A 22,461-nucleotide genomic window follows, 5' to 3' on the forward strand; every position below is an offset into this window, starting at 1 on the left:
ATACAACGGCTGGAACTCAGCACTGAAAATATGCATGTGTGTGTGCTTGTGTACCTTTGTGTGTATATGCATCTGTGTGTGTATGTGTATGCACGTGTGCACCGTACGCTCTCTTTCTCTCCACTGGCATAGCGCTATGCTGTCAAAATCCTACTGCTATTATCACCCTAGATTATTTTCTTTAGTCCTCACAGAAGACACCAGATTTCCCTTTACCATAGAGATGGACTATAAACAAAACATAAATTTTCAAGATGGGTTTTTAATCCTGTCAAGAGACATATGTCCAGGGGAGAGACAGTTCATTAATATATATAGTATTTTCATCCTCAGTGGCATAAGAAAGGTACAACTTCAACCTATGGCATCTCAAAAAGTAGAGCCCTTTTACTAACCACAACTTGGCTTAACAGATGGTGGACTGGGCACAGGAATTTCATACCTGAAGACAAATATCTGTTCTATAGCATATTCTTAATGGTAAACTGCATTAGTACAGAAAAAGACAAAAGAAAGGCCGAATTCTGGTAACAACTGGGAAACACAACTTACTCTGCTCAACATTTAAAAAAATAACTTCTCTGGCAACCATTTTCTTTGATATGAAAACAAAACCAGTCCAATTTATTCATTTTATATGTCCAAAAGATAAAACTGATGCTCAAATAAGGTCTAAATTACAAAGGAATATTAATTAGCTGAAATCATTTTTAAAGATTCCTGATCTAACTTTACTGGTATTTGCCTGTAAAGACCAAGATTCTCCAGACATAATCAGGTTGGAAAATAAAATATTTAAAGAAAAATGTTGTTTTGTTTTTGTTTTATTCGGATATTCTTTTACTATAAATTTTAGTGTCAAGCATAAAGAAATATCTCTTGCTACTAACAAGAAATTAGTTTCCTAATTTCTTAAAAATCAGTTTCCTAATTTCCTAGAAATAAGTCAAGTGATCAATTATGGGAGAGAAATTCTATAACAAGGTGCTTACTGCTCAGTTTGTGCTGAAGGTTTAAATCTGGGAAATAGAAAAATGGGAAAAGAAATGACAATCCTTTTTAATGGTTGGATGTCACCATCATCTTTTCATTACTGTTATTATTCAGTATGTCAAATTGTATCTTAGGACTTTTAAGCACTTTACAGAAATCTCTTAGTTTGTAGTAGTTTTGATACTCTTCCAACAAAATTGAGTTTTAATGAAAAACTTTTCTTGATTAAGCAAAATAAAACAAAACTGTATACAGGCAATACCAAGTGACTTTTCCTCATTTTCATTCTTAAAATTCCACAATCCAGTACAGGATAAAAATAGATGCAGTGCTCTCACTTTTTGAAACAACAAAAAATCTATGTCACAAAGTTCCTATTGAGAAATAATTTTCTAATAAATAAGTTTTCTAGCCACATTCAGTAAATTTTAGAATACTCTCCTATATTATATTCTAATTTTAGTGTTTTGTCCACTTAATCATTTTCCTAAGTCACTTGATTATCCATCATACAATGATTAAAGTAGGATAGATCTGGTTCCATTCATCTAAATTTAATCCTCTCTTCCACTTTCTGCTACCATGTCAGAGAACCACATAATTTTATACCTAGAAAGAAATCTTTTAATTCAATATTCTCATTCAAATGCAAGAAGTGAGGCATCCAACTTTTCCCTCAGATGATAAATCAACTTGAATATATTAGCTTGATGCCAGAACTTTAAAATTATATTTAAGGAACACTCTTTACCTTGCGTTATTTTTAAAAACTCTAAGAATGCTGACATTGATCCAGCTCAATTGGGCAATAATGTATCTTACTAAACCAGAATTTCTGAAGCACTAAATTGCTGATGGCTTCTAACTCTCAACAAAATATAGCATGTTATATCTCTGACAGACACAGGAAACCTCCACTGCGTTCTATCTCCACCTTGCTGTATGGAAATGTGAAGTATCCGGGGCGGGGGGGGGGGGGGGGGCGGGCATTAAAACACATTACATATATTGACACACAGAAAACATATTTCAAACTCATTCTGGATTCCACACTGTACCACGAATGAAGCCACTTCCTTACAGGAAGTCTGCCTCCAACAATGAGTCCCATTTCAATGTTGAGGGAGAATATACTGAGTTTACTTACCAACCAGAAATGTCTTACCCTCTGATCTTACAACCATCAGATACAGAAAAGTGCTGTCCATAGCTTGTAATGCTCTAAAGATAAATTTCCCACACTTTCCAAAATGAAACTATTCTAGGATTCTAGTGTGAGAGTAAAGAAGTATGTTGTGAATGTCTACATAATTTATCTTCCAATTACCAACAAAGGATAAGTGAGTGGGGAGAAAGAAAGCGTGCATCAGCCACAGCTGACAAGTCCTCTGCCAACATGCAAGAGAGCGCAGGAAAATACAGTCACAACACACGACAACGGGAAAGCTAAGCACGAACTGCTGCCAAATCTTGCAAGAACACACTGTGTTCTTCCAAAGCAAAATTCAATGTATCTCAGGCACTTTTTATTAAAAAACAAAAACAAAAAAAAAAACTTTGAAAATATTCCTAGGCAAAAATTTAATAAACCTTAAGAATGGTCCTCTGTCAAAAGTAAAATGCAGGGGAGGCCTTTTATCGCTTTCCACTTCAGACGAGGTTCACTCACATCCATGGGGATTATAAAAATGGATAAATGCTCACAAGGAGAATTAAATGGGAAAGGTTGGCGATCTACAGCTCAATAATCCAACCATTCATTCATTCATCAAACATTGATTGGATGTTTGCCATCTGCCAAGCATAAGCGAGGCACTGGGTGACATGAAGACAATTTTTTCAAAGGCAGTTGATGAAGTTAAAGGTGATGGGGAATAAACCTTAGGTAAAACTAGGAAGAATGTGATGTTTGCTTTTGCCACTTCACCACCTTTGCCTCTCCTCATCCTCAACATCCTTACCCATCGCCAGAATTCTGAGATTCAGGGAGCATTACTGTTTTGTTGCACTATCCCGGAGTACACTTTACTATAAGGACAATAAGACCCATTTTTACTCCCTCTGCAGGAAATAAACATAGATGCAGAAGTGCAGAAAGGCTGCCAACCTGCAGATTAACTGTTGATCCTAAGAAGCTGATTAATGACATAAGAATGAATAAGTAAGCCAGTGCCCATGTCTTCATCCCAGCAAAAAAACTGCTAAAGTGCATGTCATTAAACTAAAAACAAAAACACAGGTAGTACTACAAAATGAATGAAATGCAAATTAGCAGAGAAAGCAATAAAATGAATTTTGTTTATCAGAATTCCCACCCATCATCAAGGCTCTTTTGTGAATAAAAGCAAAAGTCTAGAGCAGCAGTTTTCAAAGTGTGGTCCAAAGATCCTAGGGTCCTGAGGCCCTTTCAGCGGGTCTATGAGGGCCTCTTTTTTCCAAATACATATATGCATAAGGGCAGATTTTCCTTATATATTTCAACCAACATAACATATCACAACAGACTGAATACAGAAACAGGCATGAAAATTCACTATCTTCTATTAAACCAAACAATGAGATAAGCAAAAATGTAAAACAAGACCACTCTTTATACTAAATTTTGTTTTGGAAAATATAGGTAATTTTTATAAAAGTGTTTAGATTAATATGTAACAGGTTTATAGTTGTTATTTTTAAATGAACTAAAAACTTTATTCATTTCTTAGTTTTAATTTCTAATAGAGTAAATATCACTAAATGTAACCCATATAAACAAAAGCTCTTTGGAATCCTCAGTAACTTTTAACAGTGTAAAGAGGTCCCTGAGATTAAGAAGTTTGAAAACCACTTGTCTAGAGTTTACAAAAATGAAAATAACACTACCACCCAGTGGCACAAACCAGATAGTGCAATACTTGTATATAAATTGGGGTCTTCAGAAATTTAGTATTACACTTGCAATGGAAATCTACTTTTTAAGCCACTTTCTGAAATACATAACAAGACTCACTCTACAGATTGACCGTGCTTTGACTTCTAAAAATTTCACAGATCTATCCAAATTTTCATGTAGTCCTTACATTAACCATGCAAATTTATCTATTAAATACCTTGAAAACATCAGGCTAATCTTAAAAGATATTAGGCTAAAGCTAAGTAAATTTAATTAAATTGAAAATATGATTCTGATAGTCAATGACACTGTAAGAGCGCCGTATGGTGACAGATGGGAGCTACACTTGCGCTGAGCACAGCATAACATATAGTCTTACCCAATCATTATGTTGTACACCTGAAACTAATGTGATATTGTGTGTCAACTTTACTCAAAAAAGAAAGAAAAAAAGAAAATATGATTCTGTAGCAAAGAAATGGGTTCCTAATGCTTTCCAGTAATAGTGACACTGCCAGGGACTTAAGTGCAGGATGACAATGATTATGTATGTATGTAGAAACATATCAAGTACTCGCAAATATATGGCTATTAAATAAACTACTTATAATGAATGAAAATCTAATTCCATTTAAAATAAGAAATTTTTCCATCAGGTATACATTTAGTGACAAAATATGTACATACTACTTATCTAACATGACAGACATAAATTCTACTTTGATTCATACTTTTTTGCCTGAGAAACATGGAATTTTCTTTATAAAGCTTACTCTAAGTACCCATGATAAGAAGAAAATAGCCCTTACCCCAGTCCTGTTCATACAAGGCTTGGGAAAGGCACCATGATTCACTTATTGGCATGTGTGAATGCACAAAAATAAGATGTATTGTGAGACTTCAGACTCCAAGAAAACCGTTACATAAATTATCAGCAACTAACAAAGCACTTAAATACACATCTGATTTTTGTTTATTATATAAATATGCATAAATCTTACATATTACTTAAACACATAAACTCTATTTAAGAGGGCCCTTCAAATGTCAAATAAACATATTCCACTGAATGTCTTTGATATATCAGGCCTATACTATACAAATGAATAAAAAACTTAGTTCCTGCACAAACACAGCATGGCAATAAAAAAGCAAAGAATGTTATGAGTTAATCTAAATTTTTAAATGCAGCCAATCATAGAAAACACGTGACTTAGGCAAAGACAGGATAAATGAAAGGGAAACAGGATTTACAAAAGATACTCTGAAAAGCACTCTGGAAACTTTCCTAATCCAAGTAGAATATTTTATTCACTTTGCATAAATTGTAGGCAAGAACATTTTATGGGGGGCAAGGGACTTAACACTGTGGTGTGGGTTTTTTCTAATAGCTATATTTAAATATCTAAAACTAACTTACAAAAAAGACTAGAAGTCTGTGGGCAAGAATTTATCCTGAGAAAAAATTCAAATATGGAATAAGCTGTATCACAGTGTTGTTACAGTTATTATTCATAATAGCAAAAATATAAAATTATCTAATGATGATCAAGAGGAAAATGGTTAAGTGATGTACATGCATTCTGACACAGCCATTAAAATATGTTAGTACTTTAGCAACATGTAAAAGTGCTCAAAATAATGCTAAATGGAAAAAAAAAAAGGAGCATACAAAACTATATGTACAATAGGATTACAATAATATAAAAATAAGGACTGGAGGAAAAACTAAATGGAAGTGTATTGAAACAATAGTGATGTGCTTTCATTTTCTCTCTGTTCCAGTTTTTGCAATACATTGTATTAATAACTAGCCAGCTACCTCTACCTCCTACCCCACTTAAAACATACACATGCACACACAAAGAACAGCCAAAACCTAGGGCAAAATTTAGCAGCATTAACATTCTGCACTGTTGCACTGAACACTCTGTGTTGCACTGAAGAGATAATATTCTAGACTACTAATAATAATACCTAGCATCTAAAATATGGCATTATCCACTAAAGCTGAATCACCAGACTTCTTTAAGTTTAAAGTCTGGTTACTTGAAGATGTGGCCATCTGTTCTTAAGTGACACCTAGAAAGGAAAACTATCAACAATGGTAGTAAAATGCTTCTAACAAATATATTTGGTTTGGTTTTCTTTACCCACTAAAATAATTCTAACAAAACAAAATTGTGCTTCAGAACCATGCCCAACAGTTCTCTAGAGAGTAAATAAGTACTACATGTTGGTACAGTGTATATTGTAAAGTGGGCATGTCACCGTATTTCACATAGTTTCCATCTTTTTAGGGCAAAACTGTTCTTTTTAAAATCAGAGACATTTAGATTTGTGTGTCCTCCAACATATGGGAGGCATCACACTCATTTAGAAAAACTATGAGAACCAGCGCAATAGATTGTTTTCCAAGAAAAGTGGTGGGAAGTAGGGGGAAATGTACTTGAGCTGATTTTTACCGCCAGAATAGGTGAGCCAAAAAAATAAGTTGTCTACTAATAGCCACACGTCAAGAATTACTAAATATATCAGGGTTAAATTTTTATAGTTGAAAATTAATTAGGAGAGTTTAAATTCTTTATAATCATTTTATGTAGACAAATTTACTTTTAAAAATCCTTAACAACCACAAGCTTTAATGATGTTAATGCTGTCAATGCTTCTTTCTCATGGCCAGCTCTTATATGTTTAGTCTTTGAATTTTAAATTCAAGAAAGAGAAAGACAAATATTTCATAGAGGAATAGAATTCTCCAAGAGCCAGATTATGTTCACAGACTACGGAAACTCTACTTCCTTTACATAAAAAGGCCTTTTCCTACTTTGAGCATTAAATTAGAATTTTTCTGTCAACTGGCATACGCATTTTATATTTGAATTAAACATTTTATATTTCAGGAGTTCTGTTCAGACTTAACTACGATCATTAGATGAAATGCAGTTGTTGTGCAAGACCAGTTTTCATTATAGATTTAAAAGGCAGTATCTTCACTGTAGAATGAGTCTGTTATAACTTTCTGTTACGGTCCAATAATTAGGACTACAAATATAATTCTTAAAATATCTATAAAGGCACATACAACCATGTGATCCAAAGACTTTCCAAAGTTAATGTCTTTATTAAATAACTAAATCATACTTCTCTCTTTAAGTATTTAATTTTTGATATTTTTATGGTACTATTAACAGGAAAGTCTCCCAACCTACAAGCTTTGAAATATTTACAAAAATATGGTTTTATGAAAATACCATTTAAAGACAAAATACAATCATGTTCTGGAGAAGCAAGAGAAGGAAGGCTGTACTAACTAATGAAATGACTAAAATGGGAGCCTGGGAAATGTTTAACCTACATGTGAATTAACTGTGTATTCTGCCTACCTTTTTGTCACTCACCTCTTTCAACTTGATATTGGGTCATGGATTTCTACCTCCTCACAAGCTACACTCCAATTTTAAAGAAAATTTAATCCCCTAACCAACATTATTTTCTTTTGACTGGCTACATTAGTTAACAAAAGCAGCCCTAAAAATGGAAAAGCTTGATATGAGAAACTGAGACCATACATCAGGTTTCCTATTCCCTGAAAGCAAATCTGTTCAACAGTGCCTCACACCTCTCAAACTGCTTCAGGTAATTCCTCAGAGATTATATTCTGAGAGTTGCTGTCAATTAATGCTCTCTGGAGGGAAATTTTCTTGGGTTTACTGGGAACAAATTCATTAACTAAATTCCCCAGCCACTTATTAATAAAACAACTGCAAAGAGATTTTATGAGCACATTTGGTATCAACCAACTAGCTCTCTCATCCAGACCCATTTCCCATCTTAAACCTTACAATCTGGTTTCTAAAATCATTTCTCAAACTGCACCCAGGGAATCAAATCCTCATCAAAGTCGAAGACCTTTTTTAAAGTCTTCAACCTACCTCTCCCACTTCTGGAAATGCCTCTTATATTCTCCCCAAAGCATAACTACCCACAATTCCTCTGACTTCTTGGGTAACTTTTTTTCCCCTCATTTATTTCTCTCTGCCAAACTCAAGATCTCTATGGTTAAGAGCACAGACTCTGGACTCAAAATGCCCAGACTGAAGTCCTGACTATACACTTACTCTCTGTGCATGAACGTAGGCAAGCTACTTAACGTCCACATTCTTGGGTTTTCCTATTTGTAATAACAGTCCCCATTTCAAAGAAACTGAGAGGATTAAATACAAGCACACACACAAGTGAATACAAGTAAAGCATTTATAACAGAGCCTTGCATAAGAAAACTAACTAAATGCTGGCTCTTAGTGGCCGTGGCAACGCGGCACATGCACGCTCATAGATACTAGCAGCTTCTACCTGGAGAAATCAGCCGCTCCCACAGATTTAATCACAGGCTTCCACCTTAGGCTACTGACTCCTTTAAAAAGCTCTAGTTTCTTTTCCACATTCTTAGAAGACAATTTCATTTGGAAAGCTCATGATTGACAAAATTCAAAGTATCTAAGCAAACTCATCACTTCACTCCATTCCTCAAATTCCCCATTTAGATTTCCTGTTCTGACTTCTCACTATTCATTCAATCTCCTAAGCTTAAAACCTTGGAGTCATCTTAGACTTCTACTATTCTTCTGCCCCTGCAGTTGATCAGACACCAAGTTCTGCAGATGCTACTCTTCCTCTCTTTCCTAGATTCATCCCAGCCAAGGTGGCCGGAGCTCTCAGTCCCTCACACCCAGATTTCTACCTTTGCTTGTAGGTCTGACTTCCCACTTCATTTTTTTTCGTAAAACACTAGCTTCCATCACAGTATGCTTTCTTATTACTGGTTTCCTGTTGCCTTGTACACCAAAGTCTAAGCTCAATGACTCACCTTTTAAGATTTTAACAGTTCTTTCAGATCCACCTTTATTTCCCACTTGAGCAAGAACTGTTTGCAGCTGATTAATACATCCACTCTAGTCATTGTGCCTGCGATGCCCTTGTAGTAACTGGAATGTTTGCTGCCCCCACCTCTCTGCTTAGGCCCATTCTATTCATTCCTCAAGGCCCAACTCGAAACTCACACCCTAGGGGCACCTGGGTGGCTCAGTCGTTAAGCATCTGCCTTCGGCTCAGGTCATGATCCCAGGGTCCTGGGATTGAGCCCCACATCGGCTCCCTGCCCGGCAGGAAGCCTGCTTCTCCCTCCCACTCCCCCTGCTTGTGTTCCCTCTCTTGCTCTCGCTCTCTGTCAAATAAATAAATAAAATCTTTAAATCAAAAAACAAAAAAACCTCACACCCTCACTAACCTGAAATGCTCCTTCACTCTGGTCTCTCCTCTCTTTCCCAGCATTACTCTGTATCGTACCTTGTAGAACACTATGCTGGTCTCCACAGTTTCACAGCCTAGCATTTATTATGTCAAAACATAATTCTGTTATGTTAAAAGGCTTATCTTATACTTTCTTTATCTTATATTTTTTGTTTACCCTTTTGTTTACCCTAGAGCATCTATTTACAAGGTAGCATTTATTTAATATATACTATGCTGTGCCTACTTGGGGAGTTCCAAAAGTGTAAACCTGAATTTTGATACTCCAAGGCAGTAGTCAGCAAACATTTTTTTTTTTTAAAGATTTTATTTATTTATTCATTAGAGACAGAGAGAGAGAGGCAGAGGGAGAAGCAGGCTCCCAAGGAGCAGGGAGCCCGATGCGGGACTCGATCCCAGGACCCTGAGATCATGACCTGAGCCGAAGGCAGACGCTTAACCATCTGAGCCACCCAGGCGCCCAGCAAACATTTTTATAACGGGCCAAATGGTAAATATTTTTGGCTTTGCAGGCTATGTATGGTCTCTGTCACATATTCTTCTTCCTTTTTTCAACTACATAAAAATGTAAAAAGCATTCTAAGCTTGAGAGTCCTATAAATAGGCCGTGCATGGGCTGGATTTCACCCATAGGCCATGGTTTACCAGCCCCTGCCCCCTCTAAAGAACAGTTCAGTATCTTATACAGAATCTCTGTATCCGTACCAATATTTAACTAATTTTTCTAAATGTTGGTTGGTCAGCACTTTACATGACTTTTGAGTTCTAACATAAAACAAATAACCGCTGAGTTCTTACCAGCTCTTTCAGACTTTTCTTTCTGTTCCCGTAACTCCTCTCCCTGGGCAGTCATCTGTTTGATGCGACTACGGAGTTGAGCAATTTCTTCTTCTTTCATTTCCAGGGTTTCGTGCATCTGACGTTTTGTCTCTGCTATTACCATTCCCTAAACAGAAGTGCAGACACTGAAGTGTTTACATAACAAAACTGCATCATCAACAGCACATATCAAACTTACTTAAAAGGCAGAAAACATAGTATTTCTTACTACGTACAGCATAAGAATTATTTTAGTATTTCACAAACTGAAGTCTGTGTTCAGGATAGAGTCTGCACTCTATACTATACTACATAGTGTAACAACTCTGGTTACCTGGCAGACCAGGGTTATTTGTTAATATAAAAAATTATTTTAATAGTAAGTTTAGTCTTTTGAGTATTAAAAACACATTTTAATTAAAAATGTTACTTTATAATCTTTCTATAAATGTTTGCTATAATTTTCCCTATCTTAGTAAACAGTTTATAATGAACAAAATATAGCCTTTTGTACTTGGCTCAGGGCCACCATGAACTATGTGACTGATCTGTGCTGGAACATGGGGAGAGCCTCAGAGGCTACTGAGGGTAGACGGTTACGCTGCCACAAAGATGGGCCAAGCCTGTGGTACAGATCTACCTGCTTTTTCTTGTTTCTCTTGTGATAGTCTCTGGTCCCACTGCCAATCCTCACTACTGTCAGTGAGGCGCCCCCACTCCTCCAATTTGCTAACTGCTACTGTCTGCAAACTGTCTGCTACCTGCTACTGCTTCCCACTCTCTGGGTAATCTACACATAAAATGAAGGTCACTAGGGGGAAAATATTATATCCCGAATCAGTCATTTGTGACTAACAAAAAACAGGGTGGTTCAACCTGTCTCTTGAAAAACAAGATTTTGTGACAGCTATTTTATGGTCTTAAGAAGATTATTACTTTACTTGCAGGGTCTGTCAAACCTCGGTTTAGGGTTTGACTCTTCCAGATGGCTCATATCAACGGAGAGCTAAAAACCAGGTAAGTGGGGATTACACAAAATTTCAAAACAAGATTGCTGGCCTTCAGTTTCTTCAAAAACCAAATAACAGTGGAGAAAAAGAGACACAGAGAGAGAGAGACAATGGAACCTACAGATTAAAAGAAGTCTTAAGAGTCGTATCAACCAATTACAGTGGAAGAAACTTACTTAGATCGTGATTCATAAAAATGGAAAAAAGGTATGAGACAAAAGGCAAATTTGAAACTGACTAGTTGATGGTATTAAGGAATTATTAAATTTTTGGATGTGATCATGATAATACATTGTTACATTTTTATAAAAATAAAGAGTCCTTTATTTTAAAACTACATCAAAATACTTATGTAAGAAATTATGAGATTTCTTGAATTTGCTCGACAACAAAGTAAATTCTGGGTTGAGGATAGATAATAAAGGCTGGGCACGTACAGATAAAACAACATTAGCCTTGAAGCTGGGTGGTGGGTTCACTTTTTTTAAGTGGGCCTTCACGAAGTGTGCGGAGTAGAATCTAGCACAACAACATCATAGAATGCAAAGACTGCTAATACGTTTCAAAAGCAGAACAGCTCTGACATGTTCTTAATTGCACGGCCACTTAAAATACGGTAGCGGTAAAGTGGCATACTGAAGAAAACGTTGGACACTATGAACCAACTGGGAGCTGCTTTAGAAAAAGAACCCAAGAACTTGGGGCTGAAAGACAGCGCAAAAGCTTCTGCCCATGAATTTTCAGTTGCCTCTGCTGCCATCACCACAGCTGCTGTTCTACCGCCACTGCCAATCTCACCGGAAAGGAATCCCAAAATTCATCTGCAGAAACTTCTGTTTACGCTAATATATATACTACCACTTCTTCCCTTTAGGCAGTGTATCTGAGAGATTCGTCTGTTTCCACTGAAGACAATACGTAATATCATTCACATTTAGTAATGCCTTAACTATAAAAAATTCAACTTTTCTCTGAAAAAGAGGTAGGTCCTGTAAACAGATTTCTTTTGCAATAGCTATTCTAATCTCTGAATCAAAATGCTGACTGGGATCAAAAAATCACAGAGAATCAGCTTCACATGATACACAACTAATGCTAACCGCTATTTAAATTTCAAACTTACAACAAAAAGATTTTTCATGGAAGCAAGCTACAAATAACTTTGGAAAGCATAAGGCTGAATGCTTCTAACTGCTTCCAAAAGGGAATGCTGGGGCCCCCTGACAAATTTTAGTATCATAAGGTTTATTGGTTTACCTTATCTTGTTCAAGCTGTTCAATTAAGTTCTTTGCATCACGCAACTGAGTGATAAGTTTAGTCTTCTCAGCCATATGAAGCTCCTAAAAAAATTTTAAAAATTCATTTCCATCTCTAATAAAGCTTCTCCTCATATGAGAACTCTAAACATTCTATCGAATTTGGATATTTCTCAGTCCAGTAAGAGCCAAGTATACAGGATGTCTGAAAAGGATGGTGCAAGTGCTCTGAAGCCCAGGGCGCATGGGAGTTGTCTCCGCGCCTTCTATGGAGGGAGGGGAAGGCTCTGCAGAGGAGGGAGGTGCAGGCCACGCTGGGACCTGTGGATCTGGCTTCACAGGGTTACATAAACCAAACTCATTTGCTCTTTTACCTTCATCTTTTCTAGCTCTTGAAGCCTTTCATCTAGTTGTTCTTGCAGGGCTTCTTTTTCACTGGTTAATAGCGCACACTGTTCCTTATGTGACTGAATGGTTTCCTTACAACGCTGCAGGAGATTCTCTTGCCGCTTAACTCTCTGCTGAAGCACCTCCAGTGTTTTAGCAGAAGCTCCATCTACCACTATCAACAATAAAGCAGCACAGGCAGGGGTGGTCAGTAAGGAATAGAAGGGCTCCCTGGGAACAGTTACTCTGTTAGTACACAGGGGTGTATTCTCACCCCAATGCTCTGAGCCAGACGGAGAAGGAAGGAGTACCCTTCCCAACCTCGACTCTCACTATCTGTATGATCCGTATCCCAAGAAGCTGAGGAGCACAGTCACCTCCCTAGGGTTCAGCCCCAGCCCAAATGGCACAAAACATTCAGTAGTCAACTAACATTAACTGAATTCACCCTCCTTAAAAGACAGTTTGATGACCATCTTTTGTTATTCAAAAGTGCCCTCTGTGTCCTGGCTCCCATCCCTAAAAGATAAATAAAGAATTTTTTTCCAATGCATTCTAATCTGTCCCTGAGAGGAGTTCTGGTTAAGTACAGCTTTCTACATTCTCCATACATTTATGAGTTAAGTTTTCATATCCCAAGGGAATCTCAGGACCCTTTATAGCCTGGCGTTGCTCAGACAGCTGCTCAGCACCTTGCTCTGGCTGGACTAAAAGTTTACCATAAATGTCTTTGAGAGAAAGAGCCAGTAAATAAAAAGTGGGAATTTTACTGAATATGTACCTTAAAGCCTCAAAGAATATGGAGGGCTATAACTGGATTTTGAAACAAAATTTAACTATTTCTCCCTTTCTAATTAGAAACCAAATAATAGAATATAGATATCTTTGAATGTAGAAGTATGTAAGCAATATTACTTTAAAACTAAAATAGCCAAACAATGAAAATAGCAAATTCATTCATCTTAAACAGAACTGACCTGTTTATATGAAATCTAGCTACTGTATCAATAAAACAATGTAATATAATGAACTTTAGTATATGTGCTGCTGAAGAGAACACTAGAATGAATTTTAGTTACAACGAAAACGTGGTGCTACACACAGACTTTCAAGTCTTAAAACAATTACTTAGCTTTGTTCTCCTGAAGAACAATAACAAGCAAAGAAACAAAACAACAGAAACTCTTGCATCTTCCTGGAGGACACTTCTACCTCAGCCCACATCATGCCCTGGAAACTGTCAACATCCTCCTCTAGCTTTTAAATTACCCTTTCGATAAGATGAAGCTTACCTACTGGCTCTATATCACCGTCTGTGTTCTCTTTAGAGACACCTTCAGCCTGTGGTTCCATCTGAGGGAATGGTTTCGGTAAATCAACATTCATCGGACCATTTCGTAACCGCTGTTTCAGCAGAGAAACCTAAAAAAGAAAGATGCCTTAGGAAAAAAAAAATGAGGGGCACCTGGGTAGTTCAGCTGGTTAAGTGTCTGACTCTTGGTTTTGGCTCAGATCATGATCTCAGGGTTGTGAGACTAAACCCTGCCTTCTGGCTCTGTGCTGGGTATGGGGCCTGCTTAAGATTCTCCCTCTCCCTCTGTGCGGAACCCCCCAACTCTCACTCTAAAAAAGAGAGAGAGAGAGAGAGAGAGAAAGAAAGTACACAATAGTACTTTAAAACACAGAGTGGGGGGCGCATGGGTGGCTCAGTCGTTAAGTGTCTGCCTTCGGCTCAGGTCATGATCCCAGAGTCCTGGGATTGAGCCCTGCATCGGGCTCCCTGCTCGGTGGGAAGCCTGCTTCTCCCTCTCCCGCTCCCCCTGCTTGTGTTCCCTCTCTCACTGTGTCTCTGTCAAATAAATAAATAAAGTCTTAAAAATAAATAAATAAAATAAAACACAGAGGGGACAGAGTAAAAGATACTCTTTATCATTATACTGGGAGGAAAAATCAAAATAAAGTATTTACTCCCAATGAAGCTGATTTTTATATTTGCTATTTTCAATGATATCATAGTTAGCCAAAAGACAAAATACATTAAAAAAAAAATACTGAAAAACAACTAAGAAAAAGCAAGAGTTTTAAAAACAGGTCATTTTGTAACATCTGGAACCTATGAGATATCCCATCAAATCCCCTTTAATTTTTCTTTATCTAAAAATTCCACTCTTTTTCTTTTACTCTTTTACCTGAGTCTGGAGAACACTGATATGCTGATCTTTTTCCTCTAAAGATGCATCAAACTCCTCTTGTAGATGCTTTTTTGCTTGCTGATCCATTTGGAGCTCCTAAAACATAAAAGGTTTTGTAAGTAGTTTTTAATAAAAAACAAAAAAAAATACAAACTTGAAGTTTTCAAAGTTTAAAAACATGATCAATCCAGATTTGCATTTTTCTTAAGATGAGGTATCAGCACAATAATTAGAGAAGAATCAGCAGGTAAAACATTGGTATTTATCCCAGTGGATAATTCTGTTCCTTAAAAAATGTGATCCAAGAAAAGAAAGTATATTTTTAGAGCTGTAATGACTGCTCTGTAATGATAATGTGGAGAGGATAAAACAATTAATTAAGATAAAAAAAACTTTATCCTACTTTAAGACATATTACTACTTGTGCTACCTTATATGCACTTGATCTAAAACTACATTGTTTTATACCAAACAGATAGCCATAGCCAATAGAACTTTCCTCCTCCCAATACACAACAGCAGTCAATAGCCGAAGTCAGAAGATTCCTCATTTGTAAAATGAAAACGTTGAACTAGCTGATTACCAACCAGAAAAATTCCAAGTTCCTGAAATTACTTAGAATGCTACTCTCTTTAGGTCATTAATGAGGTTTCCTCACTAAATCCAATGATCTTGACCTCTCTATTACACTAGTCACCAATAATTCCCTCCTCGGTTGAGGTACCCGCTCTCTGCGGCTTCAGGCTCCTGTCTACACTTGTATCTCTTAATTTCCTCTACCTGCCTCACGGATTCTATGGGCATCTATTCCCCTGGACTCAGTTTGCATCCTCAGTCCTTCTTCCTTACATTTACTCCATTAGAATCCTAGAAAGTAACATCTGCAACATAGGAACTATCCCATCAAAACCCCTCTATTTTTCTAGGATTCCTACTTTTCTAATTCCCTGAGCTCAAAATATTCAGTCACATTTTACCTAACTTTGTCAATCCCTGTGTATAATCAAATTCTTGTATTACTTTTTCTACAATGTTTAAGTCCTATCTTTTCCACATCCATAACCGTAGTCCAGATCTTTATAATTTCAATGACTAATTTCCTTCGGTAGCCTTCTAGAGAGAATTCTTACCCCAAGTCTTCCTCTGGTTTAATCCATCCCTTACACATTTGCTAGAAAATTTTCCTCAAACAATATTTTCAAGGACTTACAAGCAACGCCTTCCTTTTGCATTGTTTCAAATTTACTAACTCTCAAAACACTGAAGCACTAACTGTCCTCTATTCTCCCCCACACCTACACTGCCCTAAAATCCCATTTGCACTGTGCCTCTCACTAAAGATTCCTGGCTTGACTCCTCCCATAGCAGTAGTCTACAAATGCCAGTCTTTGAATCAGGACAGGTCCACAATGAAGTCTTCACTGACCCATGGTGAAATAACAAAAAGAAAAGCGACAGAGAGAGTTTTTCTTTCATTTAAACAACTGTCCTTTACTCTGAGAATATGTCCTTCCTAATCTTTTTTGATATTAAAAAAAATCTTTCAGGGCGCCTACCTGGCTCAGTTAGAAAACCATGTGAATCTTGATCCCGGGGTCCTGAGATGGGTGTAGAAATTACTTAAAAATTAAAAAAAAAAAAAAAAAAAAGGAAAGAAAAAGCTTTCTTTCATGAAATAATGACAATAAAAGAATTTGGTTTCTTCTTTTCAACATCCTTACTTGAAAAAATAAAAGTTTGCAGCTCTGGGGAGGCTGGGTAGCTCAGCTGCTTGAGCATCAGGCTCTTGGTCTCAGCTCAGTTAAGTGGCCAGTTGGCTTGAGATTCTCTCTCTCCCTCTGCCTCTGCCCCTCCCCCACATGTGCACACACTCTCTCGGGCTCTCTCTCAAATAAATAAATAAATCTTTAAAAGAAAGTTTGCAGGTCTATGACAATTCTCCTTTCCCCCATATCTGGAAGGAACTGGAAGGTAGTTTTTCAGTCCATGAAATCCAAAAGTCTGGAAAGCACTGTCTTCCATGAATTTGCACAGGCCAATTCTTTAGTATGAAACAGTTGCACATCTCCTTAATAGTAATGCGGTCCTTTACTTTCCTTAAAATTCATTTTTTCCAAATAATTTTCTACATCCTACCATACTAGACTCTGTTACATGCCATCCCTAACAGCCAATAAAAATTCCTCAATTTATATGATGGTTTTCAGGTTTTAAACGTTTTCATCTCCCCATGTAGATAAGAAGTCCTTGGATACAATGGCAGCATCTTTAATCATATCTTCTTCTCCCTCCCCCTGCCACCTTACCCTATTCTACCAAAAAGCACTCCATAAACAGTAAAGACTACAAAGAAACTTAAGAACTGTCTACTTAGGGGCACCTGGGTGGCTCAGTTGTTAAGCATCTGCCTTCGGCTCAGGTCATGATCCCAAGGTCCTGGGATGGAGCCCCGCATTGGGCTCCCTGCTCCGCAGGAAGCCTGCTTCTCCCCTCTCCCACTACCCCTACTTGTGTTCCCTCTCTCACTGTGTCTCTGTCAAATAAATAAATAAAATCTTAAAAAAAAAAAAAAAAGAACTGTCTACTTATATCCCAACTAATTAACTGTTTAACTATTTTTTATCTCAGCCCTATGCTACCCATTATGTTTGGATGTGTTTCAAGCTGCAAAAAATGAACCCTCCCTCCCTGAAGTTAGCTTTGAGAACAGCAGTTGCTCGTAGCGAGCTGCATCTGGGTGAGCCTAGAAAAAGAACACACCATGCACAGACAGAAGGACAGAGAAAGGAGGAAATATCTAAAACAATGTCTTCATTTATTCCCCACTTAACTGGCCTTAAAAGGAAATCAGAGAACCCCCCCATCTACTTGGATGAGCTCATAATTTTCATAGCTTCTCATAGTATGATATTCCTATTTATTATCTGTTGATGTTAAGATTCAAAATCAGGCGAAGAAAATTACAGGGTATCTGTTGGGGTATGTTTTTGCTTACCTTTTTACTTCTTTATCTGATTCATTAACAAATCTCTAATATGCCAGAAATTGACATAATATTTGCCTATACAGAACTGTTGTGTTGTTTTATTCCCCAGAAAATATTAGGAGAGATGTTCATGGATTCTACTCATGTATATACTCCTAACAACATGAGGAATATATAAAATACTAAGGATTATTTTCTGAAAAAAAATTTTTTTTCTTTTTACTGCCCACAGTATTTGTTAGTTGTTTACTTATAAAGGGAAACTATTCCATAACCCAAACAGGTCAGTGACAAACTTCCATGGAACTCAACCCAAAGAAATTCTTTACATTCCAAAATTATTTTACACCCTGAGCGATACCAGCCTTCTTCATCTCCTCAAACTCTTTCATAGAATTATAATTTCTGTAGAAATCTGCATATGCCTTCTTTCTTGGTTCGGCCACAGCAAACTTAGAGAAAGCTGCAACCCCCGGGGATACAGTGAATGCTCCAACAATATGAAATTGCAGACATTTGGCCAGAAGGCCTCACATCTGAGGTTTCGTCAGAGCACTGGAAGTCATGGTAGTTACTCTCCTCAACACCAACCTCAAACCCAACATCTTTCCTGATATCTTTCCTGATACCTTTTTTGAGTATCTTGATATAACAAAGTAAGGAACATTATACTGTTTTGCCCAGTCTGAGTCAATAAAGTACTAATGAAACAGTATGTAACTTCTATTCAGACTTTAATTCCAAAGAAACAAAACATTTTGTGACATATAGCACTTTGAATGTTCAATTAAATACTAATCATGATTTAATGGGTTATACTATTTAGTTGAAGGAAATTTTTTTTTTTAAAGATTTTTTTCTTTATTTATTCATGAGAGACAGAGAGAGAGAGAGAGGCAGAGGGAGAAGCAGGCTCTCAAGGAGCAGGGAGCCCGATGCGGGACTCGACCCCAGGACCCTGGGATCATGACCTGAGCCGAAGGCAGACGCTTAACCATCTGAGCCACCCAGGCGCCCTAGTTGAAGGAAATTTTTTTCTTTGTGAACAAAATTTAAAATATCCAGACCTTCACTTATCTACCTAGTATTTACATATAAATTACTGAATAAATCTCTCTTCATGTAACTGTAACCAGGATTTTCATTCAAAAATATATCTTCGCTACTACAAAAACAGTATAGATATGCACCAAACAGCAATTTACTATATGGCCTCTAGACCCCTTATTTCTCCTCCTTTCCTTTATTAGCTGTCTCCTGGCCATTTCGTTGATTATAGTCTTGACTAAAGGCAGTGTGGTAGGCAGAATATGGCCCCAAAGATTCCAAATCCTAATCCCTGAAACTGGAACATATTAGGAAAATTTGCAGACGTGATCAAATTAAGAGCCTTGAAATAAGGAGATTATCCTGGATTATCTGGATGGGCCCAATCTAATAACATGGGTCCTTAAAATCAGAACCTTTCCCAACTGAGTTCAGAGAGAAGGGGAGGAGTGATTATGGTAGAATGGGTAGAGATGCAACATTGATAGCTCTGAAGATAAGGAAAGAGACTATGCATCAGAGGACATGGCAGCCTCTAGAAGCAGGAAATGGCAAAGAAACAGACTGTCCCCTTGAACCTCCATTAAGGAACAGCCCAACTGACACCTTAATTTTAGCCTGGTAAGACTTGTTCAAATTTCTGAGATTTGTGCTGTTTTAAGCCATTAAGTTTGTGGTAATTTGCTGCAGCAGCAATAGAAAACTAATACGAGTAGGCAGATAATAAAAAAAGAACTAGGGGCGCCTGGGTGGCTCAGTCGTTAAGCATCTGCCTTCGGCTCAGGTCATGATCTCAGGGTCCTGGGATTGAGCCCCACATCTTCTCCCACTCCCCCTGCTTGTGTTCCCTCTTTCGCTGTATCTTTCTCTGTCAAATAAATAAAATCTTAAAAAATAAAAAATAAAAATTAAAAAAAATTTTAAAAGAACTAATAAAACTTGTCAATCTGTAGCTCTGACTAGTATTTCCTTCGAGGGTTTTCATAAGGGTTAAAAGGGAAAGAATACATATGTAATGGCTTATGATCTAACAGTATAGATATGGAAAAAGATTTTTAAAGGCGGAAAAACAGAAATAGTATATAAAAATTTATTTAATCTCAGTAATCATAATTGATGGTGATAGTATTATTATTCTAAGAGTGTTGTGTTTATAATGCTGGAATAAGGCAAATGAGTAATTTTGGGGCTTCTAATTTATCATCAGGTTCTTCAACAGGTGACCTGTAAGGAAAACGGATGCAGCGGGGATGTATAGATTTAAAGAAGACTTAAAAGATGTATCAAAACAATTTTTACATGGGCATGACTGTAATACCTAGAGGCTCACATTTCAGTGATAAAACCTTAAAGAGACACAAGAAGCACAACAAAAGTCAGTAGTTATTTTTGGAGAAAGGGAGGGGCTATGACTGGGTTGGGAAACACAGAGGGGCTCTCAGGGTGACTGGCAACATTCTATTTCTTGACCTTAGTGGTGGTTACAATAGAGTTCACCGTACACATATAAGCTATATATTTTTGTGCATGATTTTCTATATTTGTTGTACTTTACAATTAAAATATTTTTACAATTAAGGGCGCCTGGGTGGCTCAGTCGTTAAGCGTCTGCCTTCGGCTCAGGTCATGATCCCAGGGTCCTGGGATCGAGTCCCACATCAGGCTCCCTGCTCGGCGGGAAGCCTGCTTCTCCCTCTCCCACTCCCCCTGCTTGTGTTCCTGCTCTCGCTATCTCTCTCTCTGTCAAATAAATAAATAAAATCTTTAAAAATAAAATAAAATAAAATAAAAATAAATAAAATATTTTTACAATTAAAAGATTTCAAAATGTTTAAATGATATCGCAGTGACATAGAATCCTACCCTCTAGCCAATATTCCATCCTTCTCAAGACAGGACAGGAGCAAAAATGAGTCAAGTATGATTCCAAACGATAAATATCTGCCTGGACTCTAATATTTCACTGTAAAAATTACCCCCCAAAATTACAAGGAACATAATTTTTATTTAATTTTATCAAGATTGTTGGCTAGGAACAATGAAAAGAAGCCTCAAATATCTAATAGAAGAGACAGGTTAGCCTTGGAAGTTGCCACTGACTGTCAAGCTGGCAAATGATATTCTGTTGCTAAATAAGGCATCCTTATGTCATAAATTCCACCAGCATATATCTTAGGGAAACCACACAAATAAAACCATAAGAATTGATCTCTGGTCTTAGGGGTTGGGCCAATTGGTTTTTACTATAACTAATGAAGTGTATATGAAACTATCCCAGCAAGTATAAGCATTCTGATAAATATGAGAGATTTAATTCTCAGAGTATTAATCACTACGACTTACCTCTCTTAACTCTCCAATTCTCCGAAGTGCTTTATCCTGACTCTGACTTAATATACCCTTTAATTTTAAAAAGAAGAAAAAAAAAAAAGCTGGTTCAAACAACTGCATGACATAGAAATGAAAAGCAAGTAAAAAAGAGCACAAGTCATTGAACTTTATCTTCAACATTCTTTACACCGAGACTATACAACCACAGTTCTCTACAGTTCTCTACCGCCACTTAGTGGTAGAATTACATACATCTAGAAATAAAACTCCAGAGACAATTCATAGAGACACAAGCAAGGTACCCCCAAACAGTAGGAATAAGATGAACTTCTGAATATGAATTTATGGAATATTAATAATACAATGGATTAAATCAGAGCTACCCTCCATTACAAAAGACCTCATGTTTAAGAAAACACTGTCAAACTAAAAACTCTATTTGTAATAACCTAATTTTCACACTTGTTATAGACAATGAGAACACTGAATCAGCAATAAATAACTGGTGTTACCCATTCTGAACTGATTATACTCCAGACCAAAGCCAGGAAATTTAATGTTGTACTTAATGGAGATTATTTATGGTAGATTAAATATTTTAAGAGAATGTACATGAGGAAATTAATTTTACCAAAACTCACTTTACAAATAACTTTTGGGTTATGTAATTAGTGTCTTCAGATGGGACAAAATGCTAAACTGTTTTAAATAACTTTTACTGTAAAAAATAAGACTATATTTTTTGTGCATGATTTTCTATATATTTTACCATTAAAAGATTTAAAAATGTTTATGATAAGTGATACAGTAGAGATACAGAATGCTATCCCCTAACAAATATAAGAATAAAATTCTCCATCCTTCTCAAGACAGGACAGAAGCAGAAATTAGTAAAGCATTATTCTAAATGATAAATATTTATGTATCTTAGCACAGCAAACTGATGGCACTGTTTGAAGTGGGGTGGATATTTCCCCTTAGCTCTGACCTGTGAATTATCACCTGGGATACCTAGTGGGAAATGTCTAGCCACAGAACAGGGTGACACAGTGGGGCCAAGTTGGGTCACCCAGAAGAGCTTAATGGCTTCCTCTTTCTCCACATACTTGACCAAGAGCTTTACAAGAAGCAGCCTCAGGAAAAAAGAGAGAGGATGCTTGTGTTTGGACCCTGGTATAATGATAAGGAACAGAAATGTCTGCAGGTATTTCAAAAACAGAAGGGAAAGCTTAGAAGGTTGTATGTCTCTA

At 36.9% G+C, this 22,461-nt stretch overlaps 1 protein-coding gene across 15 annotated transcripts in view; it reads right to left on the reverse strand.

The window, feature by feature from the left end:
* The window catches only part of GOLGA4 (golgin A4), a 132,450-nt gene that overhangs the window by 54,898 nt on the left and 55,091 nt on the right, over window positions 1-22,461 (reverse strand). For 12 of the 15 annotated variants that reach the window (XM_064590221.1, XM_064590231.1, XM_064590229.1 and 9 more), the window contains 6 exons: window positions 21,224-21,280; window positions 14,844-14,942; window positions 13,947-14,076; window positions 12,642-12,829; window positions 12,268-12,351; window positions 9,980-10,127 (listed from right to left, as the gene is read on the reverse strand). In XM_064590221.1, coding sequence (XP_064446291.1) covers window positions 9,980-10,127; window positions 12,268-12,351; window positions 12,642-12,829; window positions 13,947-14,076; window positions 14,844-14,942; window positions 21,224-21,280 — 706 coding nt within the window. The remainder of the gene's footprint in view (window positions 1-9,979; window positions 10,128-12,267; window positions 12,352-12,641; window positions 12,830-13,946; window positions 14,077-14,843; window positions 14,943-21,223; window positions 21,281-22,461) is intronic. The other 3 variants (XM_064590230.1, XM_064590225.1, XM_064590222.1) reach the window with 2 other exon arrangements.

The sequence above is a fragment of the Mirounga angustirostris genome, unplaced genomic scaffold (assembly GCF_029215605.1).
Source record: "Mirounga angustirostris isolate CCGP_5_RB_7025 unplaced genomic scaffold, mMirAng1.0.hap1 SCAF_1, whole genome shotgun sequence".
Lineage (NCBI taxonomy): Eukaryota > Metazoa > Chordata > Mammalia > Carnivora > Phocidae > Mirounga > Mirounga angustirostris.